Genomic DNA, 21,616 nt, shown 5'->3' with positions numbered 1-21,616 from the left:
AACCTATGTTGCTTAACTCGGGCTAGATCAAGTTAATATTGATTATAACGGATATTCAAAAAAAAACACTAGACCAAATTGATCCATAGCCATTATTAAACAAATTAAAGGTATCTGAATTTTCTAGTATTTTAATTTCGTTGTTTAACTCATATCTGTGTCACCGTAAATAATTTGTAGAACATAAAGAATATTCTTCAATTATATATGAACCTCTCGTGTACCACAAGGGTCTTATTTGGAACCACTTCTGTTTCTAATCTTCATCAATTATGTTACTAGTGCCAGGCCAGGTCGGGCAGTCAGCAAAACCCGACTTATTTTGGAAGATAGGCCCTCCAACGACTAATGAGGCGCCAAAAGTATAAGAAATTTTTTTATAAATTCTTGAGATATAGCCACCTTAAATTGAAAAGAAAAAAGAAGAACGTAAAAATGAAAATTGAATCTTTTATAGAAATAGGATTTTCCCAGGTCAAAAAAATAACATAAATTTTATTATTTTGCCCTATACCCCTATAAACAGTGTACCTACAGGAAATAAAGAGAGAAATAAATATATATTCCAAACCGTAAGGCCTTTAAACTAAATAACTCCTTTATTTATAAGCCGTGGGTTTGGAGGAAAAACGAGAGAAATTAATATCTCCCAAACTGTAAGTCTTTTAACCTTATAATAACCCTTTACCCTATAGCCGTATAAGTTATGTGCTCGGAAGAAAAAATGAGAATATGAATAATAACCGAGAGCTTTAAAATTTTTTAAAGCCCTCGGACTATGTCCAAACTATTATTGATTTCCTGTATCCTGTATCCTGGGTCGATAGGTTTAAATTTATTACCTATATTAATATAATTTTATATAATTTTAAAACCAATAATAGTTTGAACGTAGCCTATAGAGCTATAGCGTAAATAAAATCTGTGAAGACGGCATGAGTACTGCAGTGGTAAGTATACTTATATTCCTACAGATAGCGGCATAGCGCTTGAAATGAGCTTTAATTTGAACTGCAAATAGATATTCGTAGATTGTACTGGAGCCGGAGAAAGGACGATTCAAAGTCACCTATCACAATGAGTTTTTTTCTGTTAAAAAAATTATGTAAAAACGGAATAAGTACTGCAAGGGTAAGTATATTAAAAATATATTTTTAATATTTTAAAGATGGTGCTTGAAATAACTAATAAACTTTAATTTGAGCTGCAAATAGATGGGAGAGTGCCTTGCAAGCTCGATCCAGATGATAACATGTAAATAGCTTCTGTCATGCCTGCCGCGTTTGCGCATTGCACGCTCCCTGAGTGAGACAGAATCAATTTATAAATTAAAACTTGAATGAAATTTTTATTACATAAAAATCGTAAAGCCAAACTTATTTTTGCAAAGGTAATGAAATCACCTTGTAAAGAAGCTTGCAGGTATAAATGCAACAAAATAATAAATGAAGAAGCTAGAAAAGCCATTTTTCCACTCAGACAATACAGGGCTACTCTTAATTTGAAATTTAATATAGCTTTCAAGCCAAAAAAGATCAGTGTTCCGTGTGTAGTGCCTATAAGAATACAGATCCCAAGAAGAGAACAGAAAAAATAGAAGATGATTATATTAATTATAATTTAAACAAAATCGCTGTTCCAAATCTGAAAGACATTGATAAAGAATTTTCGAAAATTGATAAATCTCTAATAACAGCTTGGTTTGATTTGCAGAAGGTGTTAGTAACGCCCAAGTCAGAAGTCCGATTTTTATTATAAAAGTAAAATCGCAGCATACAACTTTACAATTTATGATTTAGGCAGCAATCAAAGCTATTGCTATGTATGGTATGAGCAATATCGAAGAAAGGACCGGATGAAATTGGAAGTTGTTCATGGATCTTTTTAAAAAGTGTTAAAGAAAATGGCATACGAAAGGTTATTCTTTATGCCGACAATTGCGGTGGTCAAAACCGTAATCATTTTGTTTTTGCGATGTTTGCTTATGCATCAATGACTTTGGATTTGGCAATAACACACCGTTTTCTTAAAATTGGACACATGCTGTGATTGAAGTTGCAAAAAACGTCACTCTAGATCTTGCTAGATGCACTCCTGACAGTCCTGATCAGTGGATTAGTATAATAAAAATGGCCAAAATGACTGCCCCACAGTACAAAGTAAAAGAAATGTCTCAAGAAGATTTTGTAACTTTCAAACCAATGATAAAGAAACAAAACTGGAAAAAATATATTACTGGAGAGGCTGTAAAATTTAGCAAAATCAGAGAAATCCACTGCAATCCAAAGTCTCACAATAAAGTATTTTTTGTGGATAATTTTGGAGAAAATCATAAAGAACTAGACTTACAAACAAAAAATACACGCAAACACGAAGAATATCAATTTCCAAGATTGTATCAAGGTTTGCTGCCAATTGATGGTAAAAAATTAAGCGGTCTATTGGGTCTTTGTAAGGCTAATTTTTTACCACCGATGTAAGTATCATGGATTTTACAACTCCCTTACAACTGACCACCAGAAAGAAAGTAATATTGACCAAGAAGATGACTCTGACTCTGAATCGTAATAAATTTTCCTTATATGTCATTATTGATTATTAACAATTATTTTTTTATCTAAAAATAGAAAATGTTTAATTTTTCTGTACCTTATTAGTGTAGCAAGTAGTTTCTCAATAAAAATTTTGTCCACGAAAACTGTAGTAACTCATTCAAAATCCATTTTTTTCTTATCCTAAACTATTTTATTTAGATCATCAATAATTAATTAAGACCTAAACAATAATTACTTTGTTAAAGATGAACGATTAATTCAGAACACTATCCAAATGCAATTGTCTCAGTATAACCAAATTTGAGATACGACAGTTTTCCTTGGGAGAGTCGATATGCACCCTAATAACAGACAAAACCAAATAAGCCCCGATTTCCATTTTTCCCGACGACCCCCGAATGAGCCAGACCGGGCCTGACTAGCGCTATTAACTGTCACAAGTTTCCAAGCATGTTCCTACGTTTTCGCGGGTATTGCAATATGTGGCCGACCGTTGCCATGCTGCAAAATCACTTTGTCGTGTCTCTACTCATATAGCGGTCGTTTTTCCTTCAATTCCCGGATCAAACGCATCAATTGTAGTCGATAGCGATCTCCCGTGATGGTTGTATTCGGTTTGCCGACGATGTTGGCGCATGACCGGGCTTGCTTTAGACTTATGAGTAGTATTTTTCATCACCAGTTATTGTACGAAACGATGCAAAAAACTTTACTTTTCTGCCGTTGACGCAGCTGTTCACAAGTACAAAGACGCCGTGACACGTATCTCGGCTTCAACTCGTATATATGTCATCCAATGTCCTAGCTTTTGCATTATTAATGCTTTCAAACGTTCTGCAAGTTCAATTAGCGTCTGACATGAGTCTTCATGAAGTAATGCCTGCAGTTCCTCATCTTCAAACCGTTTCGGTGCATCAGAGCGTTCTTTATATTCTTCAAAACCATTATTTTTTAAGCGTCTAATCTCTGCATGTTGTTTGCGATAGAACATGGTAACCGTAAGTCTCAACAAAAATTATGTGTGCTTCAACTACAGATATTTTGAATAAAATAGTAGGTACAATAAAACTCCCCGCTATTTGTTCGGCACGAAATTCGACATGTTTAACATTATCAAAACAAAAACCGTTTACACTTCGACAAAATAATATACACTGAAGTTCAAGCTTGCTTATATTATTTGTGTAACACGTGTGTTACCATCTTAAACTACACGCTTGCAATTCTGGTAATGCCATCTATTGGAACACAGTGAGAACTTATTCAACGTCCGATTATAATAACCGTGATACCCATGACATCGAAAATGCACTGTATAGATACCAAAAAATATTTAAAGGACATTTATTAAAATTAAAAGCTTCAAACTCGTTGTTTGTTTATTTTTATTATCGATGTTCCGAATATTAGTACATATTCGCATTCTCTAGTGTGAATTATTTGCGCCAAATTTTAAATTTTACGCTTAATAAGAATGTTTGATTGTGCACGACGCACCTTCTGATGTCTCTTTTTGCCCGCCCTGGCAGACAGGATGATTACGGGGCACTGATTGATTTTGTTAATGAAGCCTTTGGCTTGATTTTTCACTTATTTAATGACTTATAATAATTTCTCACAAGGTCTCTTAACACTAACCGAAACTCATCTGTGTAGTGTAGGGCTTGTGTGCCCACACCCTCGCTTTCGTCCCACACCTCAAAACAATGAAGAAGGGGGGTTGGACGGAACCTTATGGCGCGTGGCGGAACATGCCGCCCCCCTTGAAAGGTTCCCTTTCAATAAAGGAGATGAAGCCACGTACTTAATTTGAGTTTAATTGTAGCACGCAAACCCTCCCCAGTGCATGTTTCACTACACCACTAGGTGTCTTGACACTCACTACCCTCACTATATTGTCATGCCCTGGATGGATCGCTGTTATTCTGCCCTTGGGCCACTGTTGTGGTGGTGAATTATCTTCCTTAAGAAAAACTAATGATCATATTAGGGAAGAGACATCTGATTGGAACTTCCATTTAGACCTTTGCTGCAGGTTATGCAAATATTCATTCTTCCATATCTTCCCCCACTCCCAAGAACTGCAAGTCATTCCAGACGAGCAGTTCGCCTTCCGACCCAATCACTCCACTGAACTCCAAATCCTTCGCCTTACCGAGCACATCACGGCGGCCTTCAACAGGGGACAGTACACTGGTGCTGTCTTCCTGGACGTCGCAAAGGCCTTCGATACGGTTTGGCATGAAGGCCTGCTGATGAAAATGCTCACCAACCAATATCCCATATCCTTTACCAAACTCATAAAGTCCTAACTACACCACCGAAAATTCCGCATCCAAATCCAAGATTCCCTTTCCACCACCCGTCCCATGGAGGCCGGTGTCCCCCAGGGCACCGTCCTGTCCCCACACCTATACACCATTTACAACTCCGACATCCCATATCCCCCCAACACCAACATATACTTATACGCCGACGACCTGACAATCACATCCCAATCCGTAGATCCTAGATATTCCATCTCCCTCCTCCAAAACTCCTTAGACCAACTTGAAACCTGGTGCAACAGGTGGAAAGTCAAAATTAATCCCAACAAAAGTTCGGCTATCCTTTTTACCAAACGAAAAATCCCACAAAACCTCGACAGACTGACACTAATCCAGGAACCCATCTCCTGGAATAGACAAACACGATACCTGGGCGTGACGATGGACCAGCGTCTTACGTGGAAACTGCACATCGTGGAGACGGTAGCGCGAGCGAAGACCACCAGGGCTAGGCTCTATCCCTTACTCAAAGGTGGAAACACCCTCAGTTTAAGGAATAAGCGAACGCTTATCAAGGTGGTACTTCAACCGCAGCTAACCTACGCCTCCACGGCGTGGGGTCACGCGGCAAAAAGCCACTTAAAGTCATTACAGGCTGTGGAAAACATAGCCCTCCGCACGGCCACCGACGCGCCCTGGTACGTAAGAAACACTGACATACTACGAGACTTACAATACACAAACGCTACACAGACAATAAGACAAAACGCGGAGAAACGGTTTGACGTAGCCGCTAGACATGACAATCCCCTCATCAGGCAAGCCGTTGACTACGTACCGACGTGACCGACAAACACAAAAGACCTAGACACCAACTTTTTGACCCTGGGTGACCACCCAGGGTCAAATATGGTCAAGGTTCAATATGTCCGATGGTCACCTACGGTGACCTCGGAACCATATTTGTGCATTTTTCCAGATTTTTTCGACGATCAGTTCTCTACTTGACCTTCAAAATGATCTTGGCATGATCTTGAATGACCCCTGGAAGTCGTTGCGGGGTCACCCGAACTACGGTTTCGTGATTAGGGACCTCGAAAACATACGTATGAATTTTTTCAGATTTTTTTTACGGTTATTTCTCTACTTGACCTTCAAATAACCTTGCAATGACCTTTAAATGACGTTGAAACTGATGTGATGGAGCTTAACTGACCTACTCATCGTTATCAGCCACCCCAAAAACCCTATAAGGACCAGACCGCTTTGGGTTTTCCATTGTAGATCAAATGTGTTTAGCAAGATTCAACGAAATACCTTTTTTGTATATTTCTAGCCGCACAATGGCCTTGGGTGAGGTTTTTTGATCTTGGTGTCATTGAGACTTTTGTTCAGCAAGCTGAAACATACCTCTCTGCAAAATTTCAGCAAGATTTACCGAAAGACCATTTTCCATATATTTTGTGCGGGGTCCTTTACCCTCCAAAAAATCAAAACAACCCTTGTTAGATTGATTATCTCCCAAAAATCGAGTCAACGATCGCACTTGCTATTCAAGATTACAAAGATACCCAGCTCCTAAAGCTACCATACACTAGCAATCCACGGAGGCGGTGTAAGTATAAGTTCTTCAAGCTTACAAGACACACCACAGTCCTCAACTCGCAGTGTTATGACCATAAGAACATAAAACATAGTGAAAACTAGAACTTTATCAGGGTCAGCTGAAATCCGAAAATTTGAACTCTAAGTAAGTGCAGTGTTTACCACCATTCTTGAACTACAATATTAGAGCGTGAACCACTGTTCCTAAGCATCACACCCTCTCATCAATGGAGGAAGAGCAAAGGTCTCAGAGCCATCTAGTTATGTCGGCCCTTCCTGGTCAACAAGGATACGCAGGAGCCTACTGGAAACCCCCTTATCACCAAGTAGGTGATAGGTGCCCCTGGCAGTGTTGGTAAAAGAAAAGCCAGGACAAAACGCTCCGTCGGACACCATATACAGATGCTCCGGGAACAGATCGAAAGGCTACTTTCGGTACAGCACCACGCGGCGCGTAACTCAAATGATCCATCGAAATTCAGGTTGACAGCCCTAATCTAATAACTTTATAATGTAACATAAAAAAAATTAATGCATAAACAAACCTGAAACCTGCAACATAGAACATACTACAGAACAAAGTGAGTAATTTTTTTGTTAGTCAATTATTGCGTTATCAAGTCCTTCAAAATACTGGACAACAAAGGCACACGCAATATGCATATCTGACATGACTAGACAACAATAAATTAACATGGAATTTCCCATGCATTGTTTGATAATTTGCTACCATATTTAAAAATATAGCATTCGATTAGCATTCACCAATAAAACTACTGAAATATGAAATCCGCTGTTTTACAGAGGTTTCTCTATCACGTCGATGGAATAATTTGGTTGAAATTAGCAACCAAAATTTGGCACCCAAATAGTTAAACTTACGTACAAAAACATATAAACAAATAAATAATATTTAAATCTTTTTTTAAAAATTTAAAAGCACAACGCGTGCCAGTTAAATAATTTAATGGAAGGTATAACACATCAAGAATTATTTTTTTTATACCTTCCATCATAAAATCATCCCCTTGGCTTTGGGATTACACTAAAGTGATTTTTTTTCAAAGACTACTATAATTTAAGCGAAAAGCAAGTCGTGTGTCCCTTTCTTATTTTGAGGCAAGGTGTCGAAGAACTACTTAGTTCCTCTGTGAAAATAATATCCTTAGCTTAGGACTACACCCTCAAAAAAATTAAAAATATAATTATTTAAAAAGTTGGCACTAATTCAAAAGCGTAAAGGAAGTCGTGTGCCAGCTTTATATTTTGCGTTATACATTAAGGACTAGCTCCCCTGCAAAAATTATCCCCTTGGCTTGGGGATTATACCTTAAAAAAATGAAAGTGATCCTTTTTTAATTTGCCGATAATTTAAAGTCCTGGAAGGCCGTTTGCTAGCTTCATATATTGAAGCAAGGTGCCAAGGTGTCTTACATCGAGTACTAGCTCCCAGTGTAAATCATTCAATCAATCTTTTAAAAAATTCAGTTTTTATTTTTTTTTATGTAGTCCAAAAGCCAAGGTGAGCTAGTCCTTCATATGTGACATCTTACCTCAAAATATGAAGCTGAATTTTTAAAATATTTAATATTATTTTTTCCCCAAGGGGTAATTCTTGATATGTTACACTTTCCGTTAAATTATTTAAAACTGGCACATCTTGTGCTGCGTCTTTAAATTGCCTAAAACTATAATCAATTTTAATATTAAATTGTTTTATAAATATTTCTGCATCTTAATCGAATCTTAATATATTCTTATTTACACCGAGTGATATAGAAATCCAAGTTTGGGCATATATGTACTTAACATGTAAAAATTTAAGTATCTTACTGCATAGTTGAAAAAAATATATTACGATTATGCGTTAGTAGTGTATAAAAAATGTCTGACCCAGATTTCTTCACCGAGTGATCACTTGACCAAAACCTTTGAAGGTCGACAAGGCTCGACAAATTCAGGTTCTAAATTTCGGAGACAAATTCGTAAAATTGTTATGTGATACAAATACATATTATGCATAATGTATTACGGTTTCACATAAGATATTTGAATAGGCATCGTCTCAACAGTAATTTAGAATTGTTAATAGGTACATATAAAATAATATATGAATGAAAAATGATCTTATCCAATATATACAGGGTGTTTTCTTGAACGATATCACAAAAACCATAACAGTTCTCTAAAACGCGTTGTTTAATTTATACAAATAACTTCAATGGGGTACCTAGTTACCTTAAACCGTAAAAAAATAGAATGTTAATTTTTAAACATATATATTTTTTAATATTTATGGTGCGAGAAGAGCGAGAGAGCACTTAAATCGGTAGAAACTTTAAATTTTTACCCAAAAACAACCTCAGGGTCAGTAATGACCAAAATCATTTTCAAGCACCCCGACATAAAAAAGCAGTTTTCAAAACGCCAAAAATTACCAGACCTAAGAGCCGGTACACACATGCGTTCTTTTGCCCCGCGGTGCCGTAGCGGTACCGGAGCGGCTGCCGCAAAATCAGATACGCACTAGGCACTAGGCGGCGAGATGACGCTAGTGCGCATTCTGTCGTCAGAGATTGATGTTGTTGTCGGCAAAAAAACTGCATTTTTTTTTCTTTTCTTGTGTACAAAACGTATATTTGGAAGATAAGCAGACTCTATTGGATATATCCATATACTGACTTACGGCTCACAAGATTTGTTACATCGTTTTTGGATCTAATTGTACGAGACAATCCAGATAAGTTTAACGCCCAATAATAACCCGTGCATTTCTCTTTTTAGTTCTGTCATGGTAATCCTCCAATGAATAAGACATTCCAAATTTGAGGATGCTTTTGCAGTGCATCAATAAACAATTCTATGTCTAAATTCTCAAAATTGCAGGCCATTTCGCTTTTTCCGGCGACAAAACACAGTACGTGTGCACTGCTCTATTAACAACAATGTACTGAGAGCCGCACTTGCGTGTGCGACACCGCTGCGTTTCTGGGGGAAGTATGTACACTCGTACATACTAATGTACGAGTACTCGTACTTGTATGACACTCTCGACATGCTAAGGGATAATATCCATAGGCCAATCCAAGCGACCAATAAAAATCCACATGGCGCCCAACGTGGCGCTATGTCGTCAGAAGGTGTATGGTTAATGTAAATCCACAACAGTAGATTACATAATCAATGATTTCTGCCATTGGTTTTATAAGCTACGTTATTTTAGGTAGGATTCTATAAATTCAATGATCCTACTGCAATGATATTGCATCCTTCATTAGAGGTCACTATGATTTTTTCGACAATTGAAATAAATAGGAGAAAACCATCATTGCCAGATTGGATAATGAGTCACAAATTAGAGGTTTTCTCGTTTGCAAAGATACTTGTAATAGTAATTTATACCAATACCAAATTAAATACCAAAATATCAATTAAGCAATATTATTAACATTATATGGCTCTGACGACATTTGTCAAAACAACTTTTTTAATTTATATAGGGAGATGTTGCCCATATAAAGTTATAGTTGTATTGTTGAAATGGTTAAACCGAGGGTTAAACAGGTTTAGAAAGCTTTTTGGAATCACTCGCTTAAAAGCGCACCGGTTTAGAAAGCTTTTTGGAATCACTCGCTTAAAAGCGCGTCAATCTACGGATTTCAAAGATGTCACCGTGTAAAATTTCTCGTTTGGCATTTTGTAAACGAATTTAAAATGTGATTTAAAATTTAATTTCGCACGGAATTTAAATTTATATTGCAATAAAATGCACACATTAAATATTTTATAAATGTCTGTAAATGTACAACAGTTATTGGATAAAAACTTTTCCTAGATTTTATTTAGGTTTTTTAATTTGTACTTATTTGCAATTGTATGTAGCAATCGGTATAGTCTCATAGTGCCGTGTGTAGTCAATTAATATATTATTCTCATTGATGGTAAATAAATTTTAGATAATGGAAATTTAAAAATATTTTGAATTTCTACAATTGAGTAAAATTTACTTTTTATTTAATGAAAAACTCATCGCGGGCAAATATAAGTATAGCATATAGATCGAGATATAAATGTTGATTAAATTCATACCTTTTTCTCTCAAAGGATACAGAAAATAAATATTTTTATTATAATAATTAACAATTATCTTTTTAAATATGGACTGTTTTTACATAAAATTGCCCACACGACTGTTGACAGAACAGTATTCCAAACCTACTGAAATTATTTATATAAAAAATATGTCAATAACATCAAAAATATCATAAATTGTATGTTTGCCGCGAATCTGCAAATAGTTCAAATTGGAGAATGAGACGCGAATAATAAATGCAATTTGCTCACATATCTCGTACTGCTTACTTTCTTTCTCTTTCATTCTATTTCGACTTCGACACAGATACAAAAATTTGTTACTGCGATTAACACCTTATTTTTCGAAGTTAAAGGCATTCCACCAAACCTACTGAAATTATTTATATAAAAAATATGTCAATAACATAAAATATCATAAATTGTATGTTTGCCGCGAATCTGCAAATAGTGCAAATTGGATGCGAATAATAAATGCAATATGCTCACATATCTCGTACTGCTTACTTTCTTTCTCTTTCATTCTATTTCGACTTCGACACAGATACAAAAATTTGTTACTGCGATTATCACCTTATTTCACCATTCAACGTGTCTATAAACAAGTTAATAAAAGCGGAGTCCTGTCAAAGTACGAAGTACATATTACTTAATTTGGACATATTTTCAGTTCTAACTTGTTTAAATATGTTTTGCTCTATTTTAAAAGTGTTATAAACTAATACAAATTGAAAAATTTTTTCCAAAAAAATCTAATAAATGTTTTAATTTGTTTGAATCTTGTATTAAGAGATTGTATTTCCAAAGATGAACCAACAATCTTCAAATGTTTCATTGAGGAGATAGATAAAGCCCAAAAAATGTTTAACTGTTTAGAAATATCTCCTAAATCGCTTTTTCAAGAAACTTGAAATTTATTATACTGTCTATGATCTGTAGTAATGAATCTGTAGTACCGAGTGTTAAACCTGATAAATCACTGCAGTTCAGTAGTTGAAAAGCCGATTTTAAAAAAATTTGGCATAATTTTTTTTAATTGTTGATTCCATTTGGAAAATAAAAGTACTCTTCCAACTTTTCCTCGATGTGTTCTGTTTTAGAATTATTCGATCCTTGTAAGATAATAATTTGAAAACGGAACACATTACAAATGATTAGAATATTTTTTTTCTTCTTAAAAGTTATCAAAAAACTGTATTTTGTTTAAATCAGGGCCGTCAAAATTCTTCTGAACGAAAGGGAGTTGTCACGCCTATATCTTCGCCACTATATACAATTTATTACTGTGAAACTCAGATTATGAACTATACAGGGTGTTTATTAAGTACTTGTATAAACTTTAAAAAGTGAATCTTTGACTAATTTTAAGATAAAAAGTTCATAATGTGAATATGGGTTCACAACGGTTCTTGAGAAACAGGGTGTCCAGAAAATTTTTATTTTATTTTGATTATATTTTTGTTCAATAACATGGCATTTGATGAAATTCGGGAAACTGGGGGTATTGATGATGAGAAACTCAAATATTTAAGTACTTAGTTTTTTGTTTAATGTTAAAGGTCGCCACATACAATGTTGTACCTGGATTTAAATAACCATAACTTTTTTTTATCGCACTGGATGTCATTTTTGCCTAAACATACCCAAGTTTTCTCCATTCCTTTTTACGCACAGAAGGACTCATAGCATTTGTCGCTGAAAGCAGCCGTTTTGTATAAAAATGGGTTTAAAGTTAAACCTGTGTTGGAATTTTCTAAGTTGAACCATTAAAAGTTTTCGAAAAACAAGTGAAAGAGTCATGTGCTATATTACACTATCACTTTACAAATTACATACTATAAAATTAGAAGAAAAATCGCAAAAACAAAAATATGCTTAATTAAAATACCAAACAAAATTTTTTTTGGACGCTGTGTATCTCAAGACCAACCAACCAAACCGGCCCATGTTCATATGAACTGTTTATCTTAAAATTAGTCAAAGATTCACCCTTTAAAGTTTGTACAAGTACTTAATAAACACCCTGTATAAAAAATATATAAACCCTATATTTTTCAGTTTCCGAAAAAATGTCTTGGAAGATGGTTAAAAAAATTAGATTTTTTCATCGGAAATTCAACATCTACTATTTCCTCAACAAAGAATTTTTAGAAAAAAATTTATAGCTTATCTCCTCTACAGTTTTGAATTCTGTACAGTATGGACCATTTTGGTGATGCATGTATTGGTATTTTGGAAACTATAAGAAATAGGAAAATGGTTAAATGAGGAAAGTTTTAAACAGTTCTGTTGCTAACTTAATGGTGCTTGCAGACCGGTCCTAGCACTTTTTGAGTTACATACATATTTTGAAATAAAGGAAATGTAGCGATTTCGAAAACCGTCTGTATATTTTTTATTTAGAGGAATTTTTTAAAATCTGAAAACTCTTTTTCAAGTTTTTTCAAGGAATTTCACTGTATATTTATTTAGATTTTCATTGCAACGTTTCGGTTGCGAGAAACCATCATCAATTTTTTTTTCTTAGAGTTATGTTTCCAGTATATGTATATGATAATAGATAACATGACTAGGCCATTGTTCTGTATTATTAATAATGTGATACAATATCGACGGGTGCTGTCACAAGATATTAATACATCATGAACAACTTTTTAACAATTTAACAATAAGTATACTTGAAGAGAAAAGCAATAAATTTTTTAAATTCTACTTCTTGTCAAAAGAACGTGTGAAATTTATTCAATTTTACTTACATATACTAATCAAATCAATAATACAGAAAACATTTCGGTTTCTACCACGAATTTATAAAGCAATAGCAAGTTTAGTAACATGTAACCCTTGTGATTGTTATTATTTTTATTACTGAAAAAATTCATAACACATCTAATGATGAAGCAACCGGTGCCATAGAAAACGACCTAGACCTGATGAATTTGTTTTGCTGCAAGGCCCATTATGTCGTCATATTAGACCGAATAAATGTCACTGCCACTGAGTGACCCACCAATAATAATTTAAAGGAATAAATTTTATCAGTTTACATTGTACACTGTATTGTTATTTGCATTGCATTGGAGAAACATGATTACTTCAGGGTGTGGAATAACGTCGTGTTATTAAATTTCGGTTTAAAAAAAGTTGCGAACACAAATGTTCAAAAATCGATACTTAAGTATAAGTAAATTCGTATTGGGCTTAGAATTTTGAAAAAATTAAGTATATACAGTAGGTAGGTCTTAAAATATACAGGTTTTTAGGATGTATTTTAAGCAATCGAAGCACATTGCAGAATAGGGTGAAACAAAATTAATTAAATCATTTAAATATTGAAAAAAAATTATACTGCCTTTTGAAAAAAAAGGGTAATAACATTTTTTAAGTAAATATGAAGCTGATCACTTTTATCAGCCTCTTTACATCGTTTAACACTAAAAAAATAATAATTTCAAATATAAATTTTCGAAATTAAATACAGGGTGGGCCACCAGTAACGCCTCGGTCGCTAGTGACCAAACGGCAAATGTTATAGAAACCTGTTTAAGTGGGTATGTGTAGGTTGATTACGGCTACATTTTAAAAATATTTTGAAATATACAGGGTGCCCAGGAAAAGCGTACCATATCAAAGTTATGTTTTTTAAATGGAACACCCTGTATTTTAATGCATTTTTAAAAACACCGTAAAAAAATAGGTGAATTTTATTAAAGGTTCTGCATACCTAGGACCTATTGTTTGTGAGATATTTCAATTTTAGTGAAAATGCAGGCTTAGCGTAGAAATTTAATATTAGCAATAAAAAAATAATTTTAAGGAAGCAGCTTTGGAGGGTCTATTTTAGATCCTTGAAGTTATAAATTGTTATATTTGTGGTCACTTAGTATTATACAGGGTGTTCAAAAAACTGCTGAATACTTCTCTCAACTTTAAACAGCAATAACTTGGTTATTTTAAATGGAACACCCAGTATATTTTTACTTTGGGAGTTGGGAAATTTAAAACTCTTTCAAATTGTGTATAGGTTTTTTATACCTATCTCTAACGGTTTTGGAGATATTTGTGCCGTTTCGTTTTTTATCGATATTTTTGTAAGATGTATCCACTTGTCTTTATCGAGGTCAACCTACACATACCCACCTATACAGGTTTCTGTAACATTTGCCGTTTGGTCACTAGCGACCGAGGCGTTACTGGTGGCCCACCCTGTATATGAAACACAACTATAACTACATACAAGCAAACACAGACAAATACCACATGTGCCTAAACAGAAAATTATCTATTAGGAAAATAAAAAATGATCTTGATTATGATTAGTCAATTCGCGGGTCGATGTAGTTATCACATTAATTACCTCTTTTTTATCTAAATCAGCATGTAAAAATAGTTATCTCGTACGAGAGAACTGCCACGTTTCGAATCTAAAAAATTTTTATTAACGGCATTAACGTGTTTATTCTGATTTTACTGCGTAGGGGATTGGAGTAGGGAGTCGCATAAGTATTGCAGGTGCCAAATTGAAATAAAAAAAATGTAGAGATATTATATTAAGAAGGTACAGATATGTCTTTTTGTTTGTCAACGACTTAAACAAACGTACAGAAAATGAAAGTCGAAACTTTCGCTTGTACTTTTTAAGATAATTTACGACAAATTCACACTTGAATAACTGATTTCTTTATTTGTGCCTCTGGTAAAAAAATAGTGCACTTACCATGTTGCAACTTGGTGTTTCTTGCCGCAAAGGCATACTTGCCGGCGGATGCCAAACTGCACCTTACGCTGCTCATATTTTCGCCTCTTTAACTATTTTGTTTACATATACACACTGATGTCAATGATATTTGGCAATAAGATTAATCAAACGTAATCTTTTTTAATTCTCCGAAACCTTCATAAGTCAAGGTTCTAATGACATGACGCAATTAAACAATATAAAAGTGGACATGGAGATACTGTTGAACTAACACTGCAACTTTTGACTGTGTAAACTTTGTGTGAAAATTTTAGACGATTTCTTGAATGGAGCTGTAGAGTAATCACTAGAATTTTGGTAACTGATTTGACAAACTTTAATCAGTCAGTCAGCCATAACAACTGATTGTTAAGATGTTTACTTGTATATTTGACAGTTAACAGTTTTGAGAGACATCTAGATAATTACTCAGGTACCTTCAATTTCTTAGAGAATAATTGACCTATTGTTTCCTAGGTGGCAGCTTTGAGTATACTCTATAAACCAGAGATATAGAGTAGGGAGAAAGCTCATTGACTTCTGCGCATCCTATTTTCGAGGGACACTAACAGTGCCGCGATTTTGAACATGAACTGTCATTAAGGGTTTTTTGGCGAGAAAACCGCTAACCCGGTTAACTATAGTTTGTTGAGGTTAGACGTTTTGGCGAGAAATGTAGTTAACCCGGTTTGGCAGAGTTTGCCTAACCATCAAACCGGACTTGTGGGTTGGTTTGGATATTAAGTTAATATTTCTATCTTTGTTTATTTATTTTCTGTTTCGTACCATCGTACCTAGTCACTACTTCGTTTTTTTTAGAGGTTTGGATAGGTATAAGTTGTAAATAAAAAAATTTGATAATGGATTAACTTTGCAAAAAATACAAAGTAATATTTAAAATTGATAATAAAAAAATAGTAATCGAGGATCCAAATAACTTTAATCGTAGATATGCATATTCTATATTGCACTGTATAGATCTTTATTAACTTCCTTTTAGACGATACATTTACGTGGGAATAGTTATTTGTGAAAAGGTAAACCCATTTTGATTTAATAACCGTCTATACATTAACGTTATTTCAGGGATGTGCATTTCAGATTAGGAATAACAATTGTAGTATATAAGAAATAATCAAACAACTTGAGCTACGAGCACTATCATAGATTATAGGTTACGGTAATTTTATTATTGATTAGATATCCAAACTAAAAGAATTTTTGCGAGTTCTGTCAAATGTTAACTCAAACTCTTAACACAATCAAACTCGAGCTAACCGGGTTTGATGTGGTTTGGCTCGCCAAAAAACCCTTATTGTCTATGAACATGAATTTGTTTTGTTTTGATTTTTGAGAAGTGAGCAAGGTTATGTTTCGTGAATTATTTTTTAGTTACTATTTGTTTATATACGTATAATTTACGCCTGGAGCGGCAAATTGGCGCTGTGGACGTTTTTTAATATTCATTACATCGTTTCCACACTAAGGAAAACATTTATCCTTTATTGTTTTTGTTATGTCGCATGCTGTGAAGGAGTGCTTTTTAACATAAGGCGTTTTAAACCAAAAGGAATTACATTTCATCGGTAAGAGTGGTTTTATGAATTTATTTCTTGCAACAACTATTGCTTTCCGAGGGGTGTTTATAAAATGGGTAGAAAGTCTGAGACTTGATCACGATTTTAAATGGTCAGAGAAATAAAAAAAGATTTTCTGAATGCTGGAAGTCAAATTCGCCTAAAGCCTGATGCAGTTCCAAATTTAGAAGTCTTTTTAACTAATAAAGCCGACGCTCCATCCACAAGTTCAGTTGAAACATTACATCCTATACAAAATAATGCTCCATTTGCTTCATTGATGTCATTAGATGATACGGCAGAGCGTTCTAAGCTTAACCAGAACCATTGGTAATTTTATGTTTTGTTAATACTAATTGTTTTAAATAAATATTATTTTCCCTGGCAGTGTATATTATTATTTTGGTGAATTGTTATCTAGTCAAGATACTTCTATAAGTACTGATAGCAGCACAAGGAGAAAACGTATAAAGTTTTTTCAAACCGAACATAGTTATAGGTATGTACATCATAGAAAAAACAGTAATTAGGTTATGCGAGTTATACGCGTTACATGTATTTTGTCTCCAACCCCAACCAATAACTATATTACTTAGCTTACATGTTACATTATTTCAGTATATCACCTGATAAAATTTTAAAAAAATATTCAGAATTAGCGCAATAAGACAACTTTTAGTATTCACTGAAAATAAATTGCCACATGAAAAGGATTTCATGATTGTATTTGTTGCTTCTGTGGTACAACAAATTTATAATTGTGCAGCAGAACTATGTTCTTTAGTTTAATAGAGCACATTTATTAATTCTAACGAAAAGTATTGTTTCTGCATATATGCGAATAAGATTTTTTAATTTAGGCAAATCTACTAAAAAAATTCAGGGACATCTAATACGAAAACAACTAAGTTAATATTATTTAATCATCAATAAATAAAATATGCAAAATCATTATTATTTGTTTATACTAGTTTATCTTTATATTTCAAAATAGATTTTTTTTTTTTAGATATTTACCAATTTCTGAAAAAAACCTATTAAATTCAAAAATGTTGCTCATATAATTTGAATTTTTATTTTTGGTATTGCATTTTAAATTTGCCTCTCCCTGTTCCTATTTAAATTTCCTTAAAATTTATCTGTGTTGGCAACTATGATGTTCAAAATGGCGACGATTGTTATTAGCTCAGACATTACTCTGAGGCACAAAACATATAAAGCTTGAGGTTATTAGCCGCTCGCGCAGATTGTAAGAGCATTCTCCCCACTCTATATCTCTGTTTTGTGGTGGCTAATGATTATTATTGGTTGTTCTAGTCTAATGATTTTTATTGTTTTCAGTGTTTCAATTTCAAATATCAATGTCAGACGTCAACAGTAAGAGTTAAAACTACAGTGAAAATTTTTTGTGATTACAATTTACCGGCATTAACAATAATTAAACATAACTTGTAAGTTCCTCACGAAGAAGTTTTTATTAAAGGTCAAATTATACAACGTATTTCCGAAGATAACCTTGTTATGATGTCATCATCAATAATAGACCCCATTTAAAAATATGCAACTGTCTGGTTAAACATTCAGTTTAGTTTATAGATAAATAAATGAAGTAGAGATGGTTTTTGAAAGCACTTTATCTGCTGTTTTAAATAAGTTTTTGGGAGATTTTGTGGAAAATTTAGATGCAAAACAGCTGTCTGTTGGAATATGGGGAGGTACCTATTTTAATTTACAAATTTTTCTTCCATAACAAAAACACTATTTTTAGGTGATGTGGAATTAAGAAATTTGATAATAAAGCCTTCTGCTTTAGATGAACTGGATTTACCTATACAGACAGTATATGGATCTATAGGTAAATACTACTTTACTAATTTTTATCTTTTAAATATTACTCCACAAAATGTGTTTTAGGCAAACTTTTACTAAAAATACCTTGGAAAAGTTTGTATACTTCTCCATGGGTGATAGAGGTGGACAATATTCTACTTCTGGCAGCACCAAACCAGCAAGTTAAATATGATCCAGTTAAAGAAGAAAAAAACAAATTTGATGCAAAGAAAAAAGAATTAGAAAATATTGAAGTAGCAAAAAAGGCTGAAGCGGAAAAAGGTTGAAAATGTATAGGACATTGTCTTTAATTGAATTAATTCTTATATAAATTTCAGGTAAGCCAAAACCAGATGCTACTTTTATAGAAAAACTGATTACCACCATCATAAAAAATGTTCAGTTGAAAGTAACAAACATCCACATCAGATATGAAGACAAAGTTACCAATCCGGATGTGCCCTTCGCATGTGGGTTGTCACTACATACTTTACTTATTGAAAGCACAGATGCTAACTGGCAAAAAGCTATTGCTAGTGATACGGTGAAAATATACAAGGTAGACATTAATCTATTTTAATTTCTTGAGTGAATTTACAATTTATTGTTCTTTGTAGATTGTTGGTTTAGAAGCTTTAGCCGTGTATTGGAATTGCAATTCTAAAATATATGGAGATGAGAGTACAGTTTCGATGACAACATTTTTGAAGCAATCCATTTCTTCCAAAGATAATACACTTGCTAACTTTGAATATGGTAAGATATAAAATCTGCTCATATATCAGTATTAAATATTTATTTTTTAAAATATTTTAATTTTAAAATTAGTGCAATGATTAAAAATAACCTGATAACGTGGACGAATTTGTTTATTCTGTGTTTAAAATCAATTTTGTTCTGATTATGTGATAAATTTTTTATTTTTGTACCTTCAAAACAGTATTACATCAATTCCTGTTATCTGTGTGCATTCATTGTTTCTAGTTTATAAATAATAAATCTCCATGAATGACAGGCGGGTGACATCATCATTATTCACATTCAGTTATTTAAGAGACCTTATAAAAAAACCTGAAATCTATTCTATATTAAATCTGTATGGTTTGATTTAATTATAGATGTTTGCCAATGATAAACAAAATAAAAACTGGCAATAAAGAAAATGTAATATTAATAAAATTAGGCCGTAACCTTGTTTATTACTTGCCTTTACAGTTGAGCTAAATACTTGTATGTATTTTCACACTGTTAGCCTTATTGAGGATGACTCATGTTGCGATAGTCTACATTACCTCTAATGTGATTTTTAATCACTGCTAATCATGTTATTTTTAACCTTGTACAATGTGTAAAATTAACGCATCTATTTACTTTAGAATATTTATATGTTTACAAGCGTAAGAAATATGAAAATGTAAAAACTTTATTTTCACATCTAGACGAATTTTCATCTTTTAAATATACAGGGTGTCACCTAAAGAATGTTACATACTTCAGAGGTATAATGTAGAACCTAAATGGTGTGATTTAACCAGACTTGCTTTAACGAAAAATGTTGCAAAAAAAAGTTACAGGGTGTTAAAGTTTCTTTTTTTATTTCTTATTTTCTCCTTAACTCAGAACCCAGTTAACTAGGTCAACAGAATGAGCCGAATTTCTCATCTCTACTCTTAAGCCTATACAGGGTGTCCCACTATTGATATCTCGGAAAGAACTCATCCAATAAATATTTGGCAAACTAGCAACGGCAGTAGGGCCAACACAGTTAAAATATTTAGAACTTTATAGCACTTCCGGTTATACCAGATGCCGACATTAACTCTTATTTTAAATGGAACAAGCAGCAAATTATCTACATGTTCTTGAAATTACTTTTGCCACATTGTTCATAAATAACAAACAAATTAAAATAATCTTCATTAGTATAATTTAAATTATCCCCGGGCATTTTTATTTAAGGTTTAGTCAAAAACTATTACAGACACAACATATATTTTAATTAATTGTTTTTGTAGTGTTTCTGGTCATGGCCAATTTGATAACAGGTCTGATACTACAAAAATTGTCCAAAAAATTGAAAATTGCAAATATCTCTAAAAGTAGTAACGGCAACCCTAACAATGCTTATATGGCTTGAAAGGAAAAATTTTATTCTGCATACAACAGAGTAAAAAAATACAGGGTGTTCCATTTAAGTTAACTATATTATAGTTGTTTGAAGATATCAAAATATAACAACAGAAATGAAACACCTAGTATTAAATGTTTTAATTTATTGGTATGCCATAATTTAATGTTACCTTTACAGGTCAAATTCCACTTGATATCACACTCCTGAAAAGAGTAGCTTCTCAATGTCAAATTTTTTCTTTAAAAATTAATATCTCAAAATCTATAACTCCTAGGTATAGGAAATACAGTAACCCTCAAATTTCACATAGAATCCTAAAATGTAATAATACAATATGTAGAGGGTGTTCTATTTAAAATAAAGTTAATGTTGACTTCCAGTATAACCGGAAGTACCATAAAGTTTTGTAAATATTTTAGCTGTGTTGGCCCTACAGCCTTTGCAAGATTGCCAAATTTTCAGATTTTTCGGATCAGTACTTTCCGAGATATTGATAATGGCGATTCCTGATGGGTAACTCTACAGTGTAGGAAAGTACTGATGGTCTATCGGAAGCTACGTGAGAGCGATAAAGTAAGCCATAGAAATCCATGTGATAGACAAGGATGGCTATAATGAAGGCGTCTAATAGTCAACGTCCATTTCGCCCTTCCACAAATAAGAAGTGGAAGGGCGAAACGGGCGGTGACTAAGAGACGCCTTCATTATAGCCATCCTTCTCTATCGCATGGATTTCTATGGCTTACTTTATCGCTCTCACGTAACTTCAGATAGACCATCGGTACTTTCCTACCCTGTATATTTCAATTCGTTTATAAGAG

General features: G+C 33.6%; 2 protein-coding genes across 4 annotated transcripts in view; one reads left to right on the top strand and one right to left on the bottom strand.

Moving 5' to 3' along the window:
- The window catches only part of LOC108913640 (ATP-dependent Clp protease ATP-binding subunit clpX-like, mitochondrial), a 34,166-nt gene extending 18,535 nt beyond the window's left edge, over positions 1 to 15,631 (bottom strand). For both annotated transcript variants that reach the window (XM_018719217.1, XM_018719218.1), the window contains exon 1: positions 15,237 to 15,631. In XM_018719217.1, coding sequence (XP_018574733.1) covers positions 15,237 to 15,312 — 76 coding nt within the window. In that variant the 5' untranslated portion in view covers positions 15,313 to 15,631. The remainder of the gene's footprint in view (positions 1 to 15,236) is intronic.
- A 2,399-nt stretch (positions 15,632 to 18,030) lies between these two features.
- The window catches only part of LOC108913639 (vacuolar protein sorting-associated protein 13), a 108,843-nt gene continuing 105,257 nt past the window's right edge, over positions 18,031 to 21,616 (top strand). The window contains exons 1-6 of one of the 2 annotated variants that reach the window (XM_018719214.2): positions 18,031 to 18,083; positions 18,176 to 18,549; positions 18,603 to 18,689; positions 18,749 to 18,946; positions 19,003 to 19,223; positions 19,282 to 19,420. In XM_018719214.2, coding sequence (XP_018574730.1) covers positions 18,450 to 18,549; positions 18,603 to 18,689; positions 18,749 to 18,946; positions 19,003 to 19,223; positions 19,282 to 19,420 — 745 coding nt within the window. In that variant the 5' untranslated portion in view covers positions 18,031 to 18,083; positions 18,176 to 18,449. The other variant, XM_018719215.2, reaches the window with a different exon arrangement.

Source organism: Anoplophora glabripennis, unplaced genomic scaffold, assembly GCF_000390285.2.
Source record: "Anoplophora glabripennis isolate ALB-LARVAE unplaced genomic scaffold, Agla_2.0 scaffold719, whole genome shotgun sequence".
Lineage (NCBI taxonomy): Eukaryota > Metazoa > Arthropoda > Insecta > Coleoptera > Cerambycidae > Anoplophora > Anoplophora glabripennis.
Note: the sequence above shows the minus strand (reverse complement) of the source record. Positions and strands in the feature narration are given on the sequence as shown.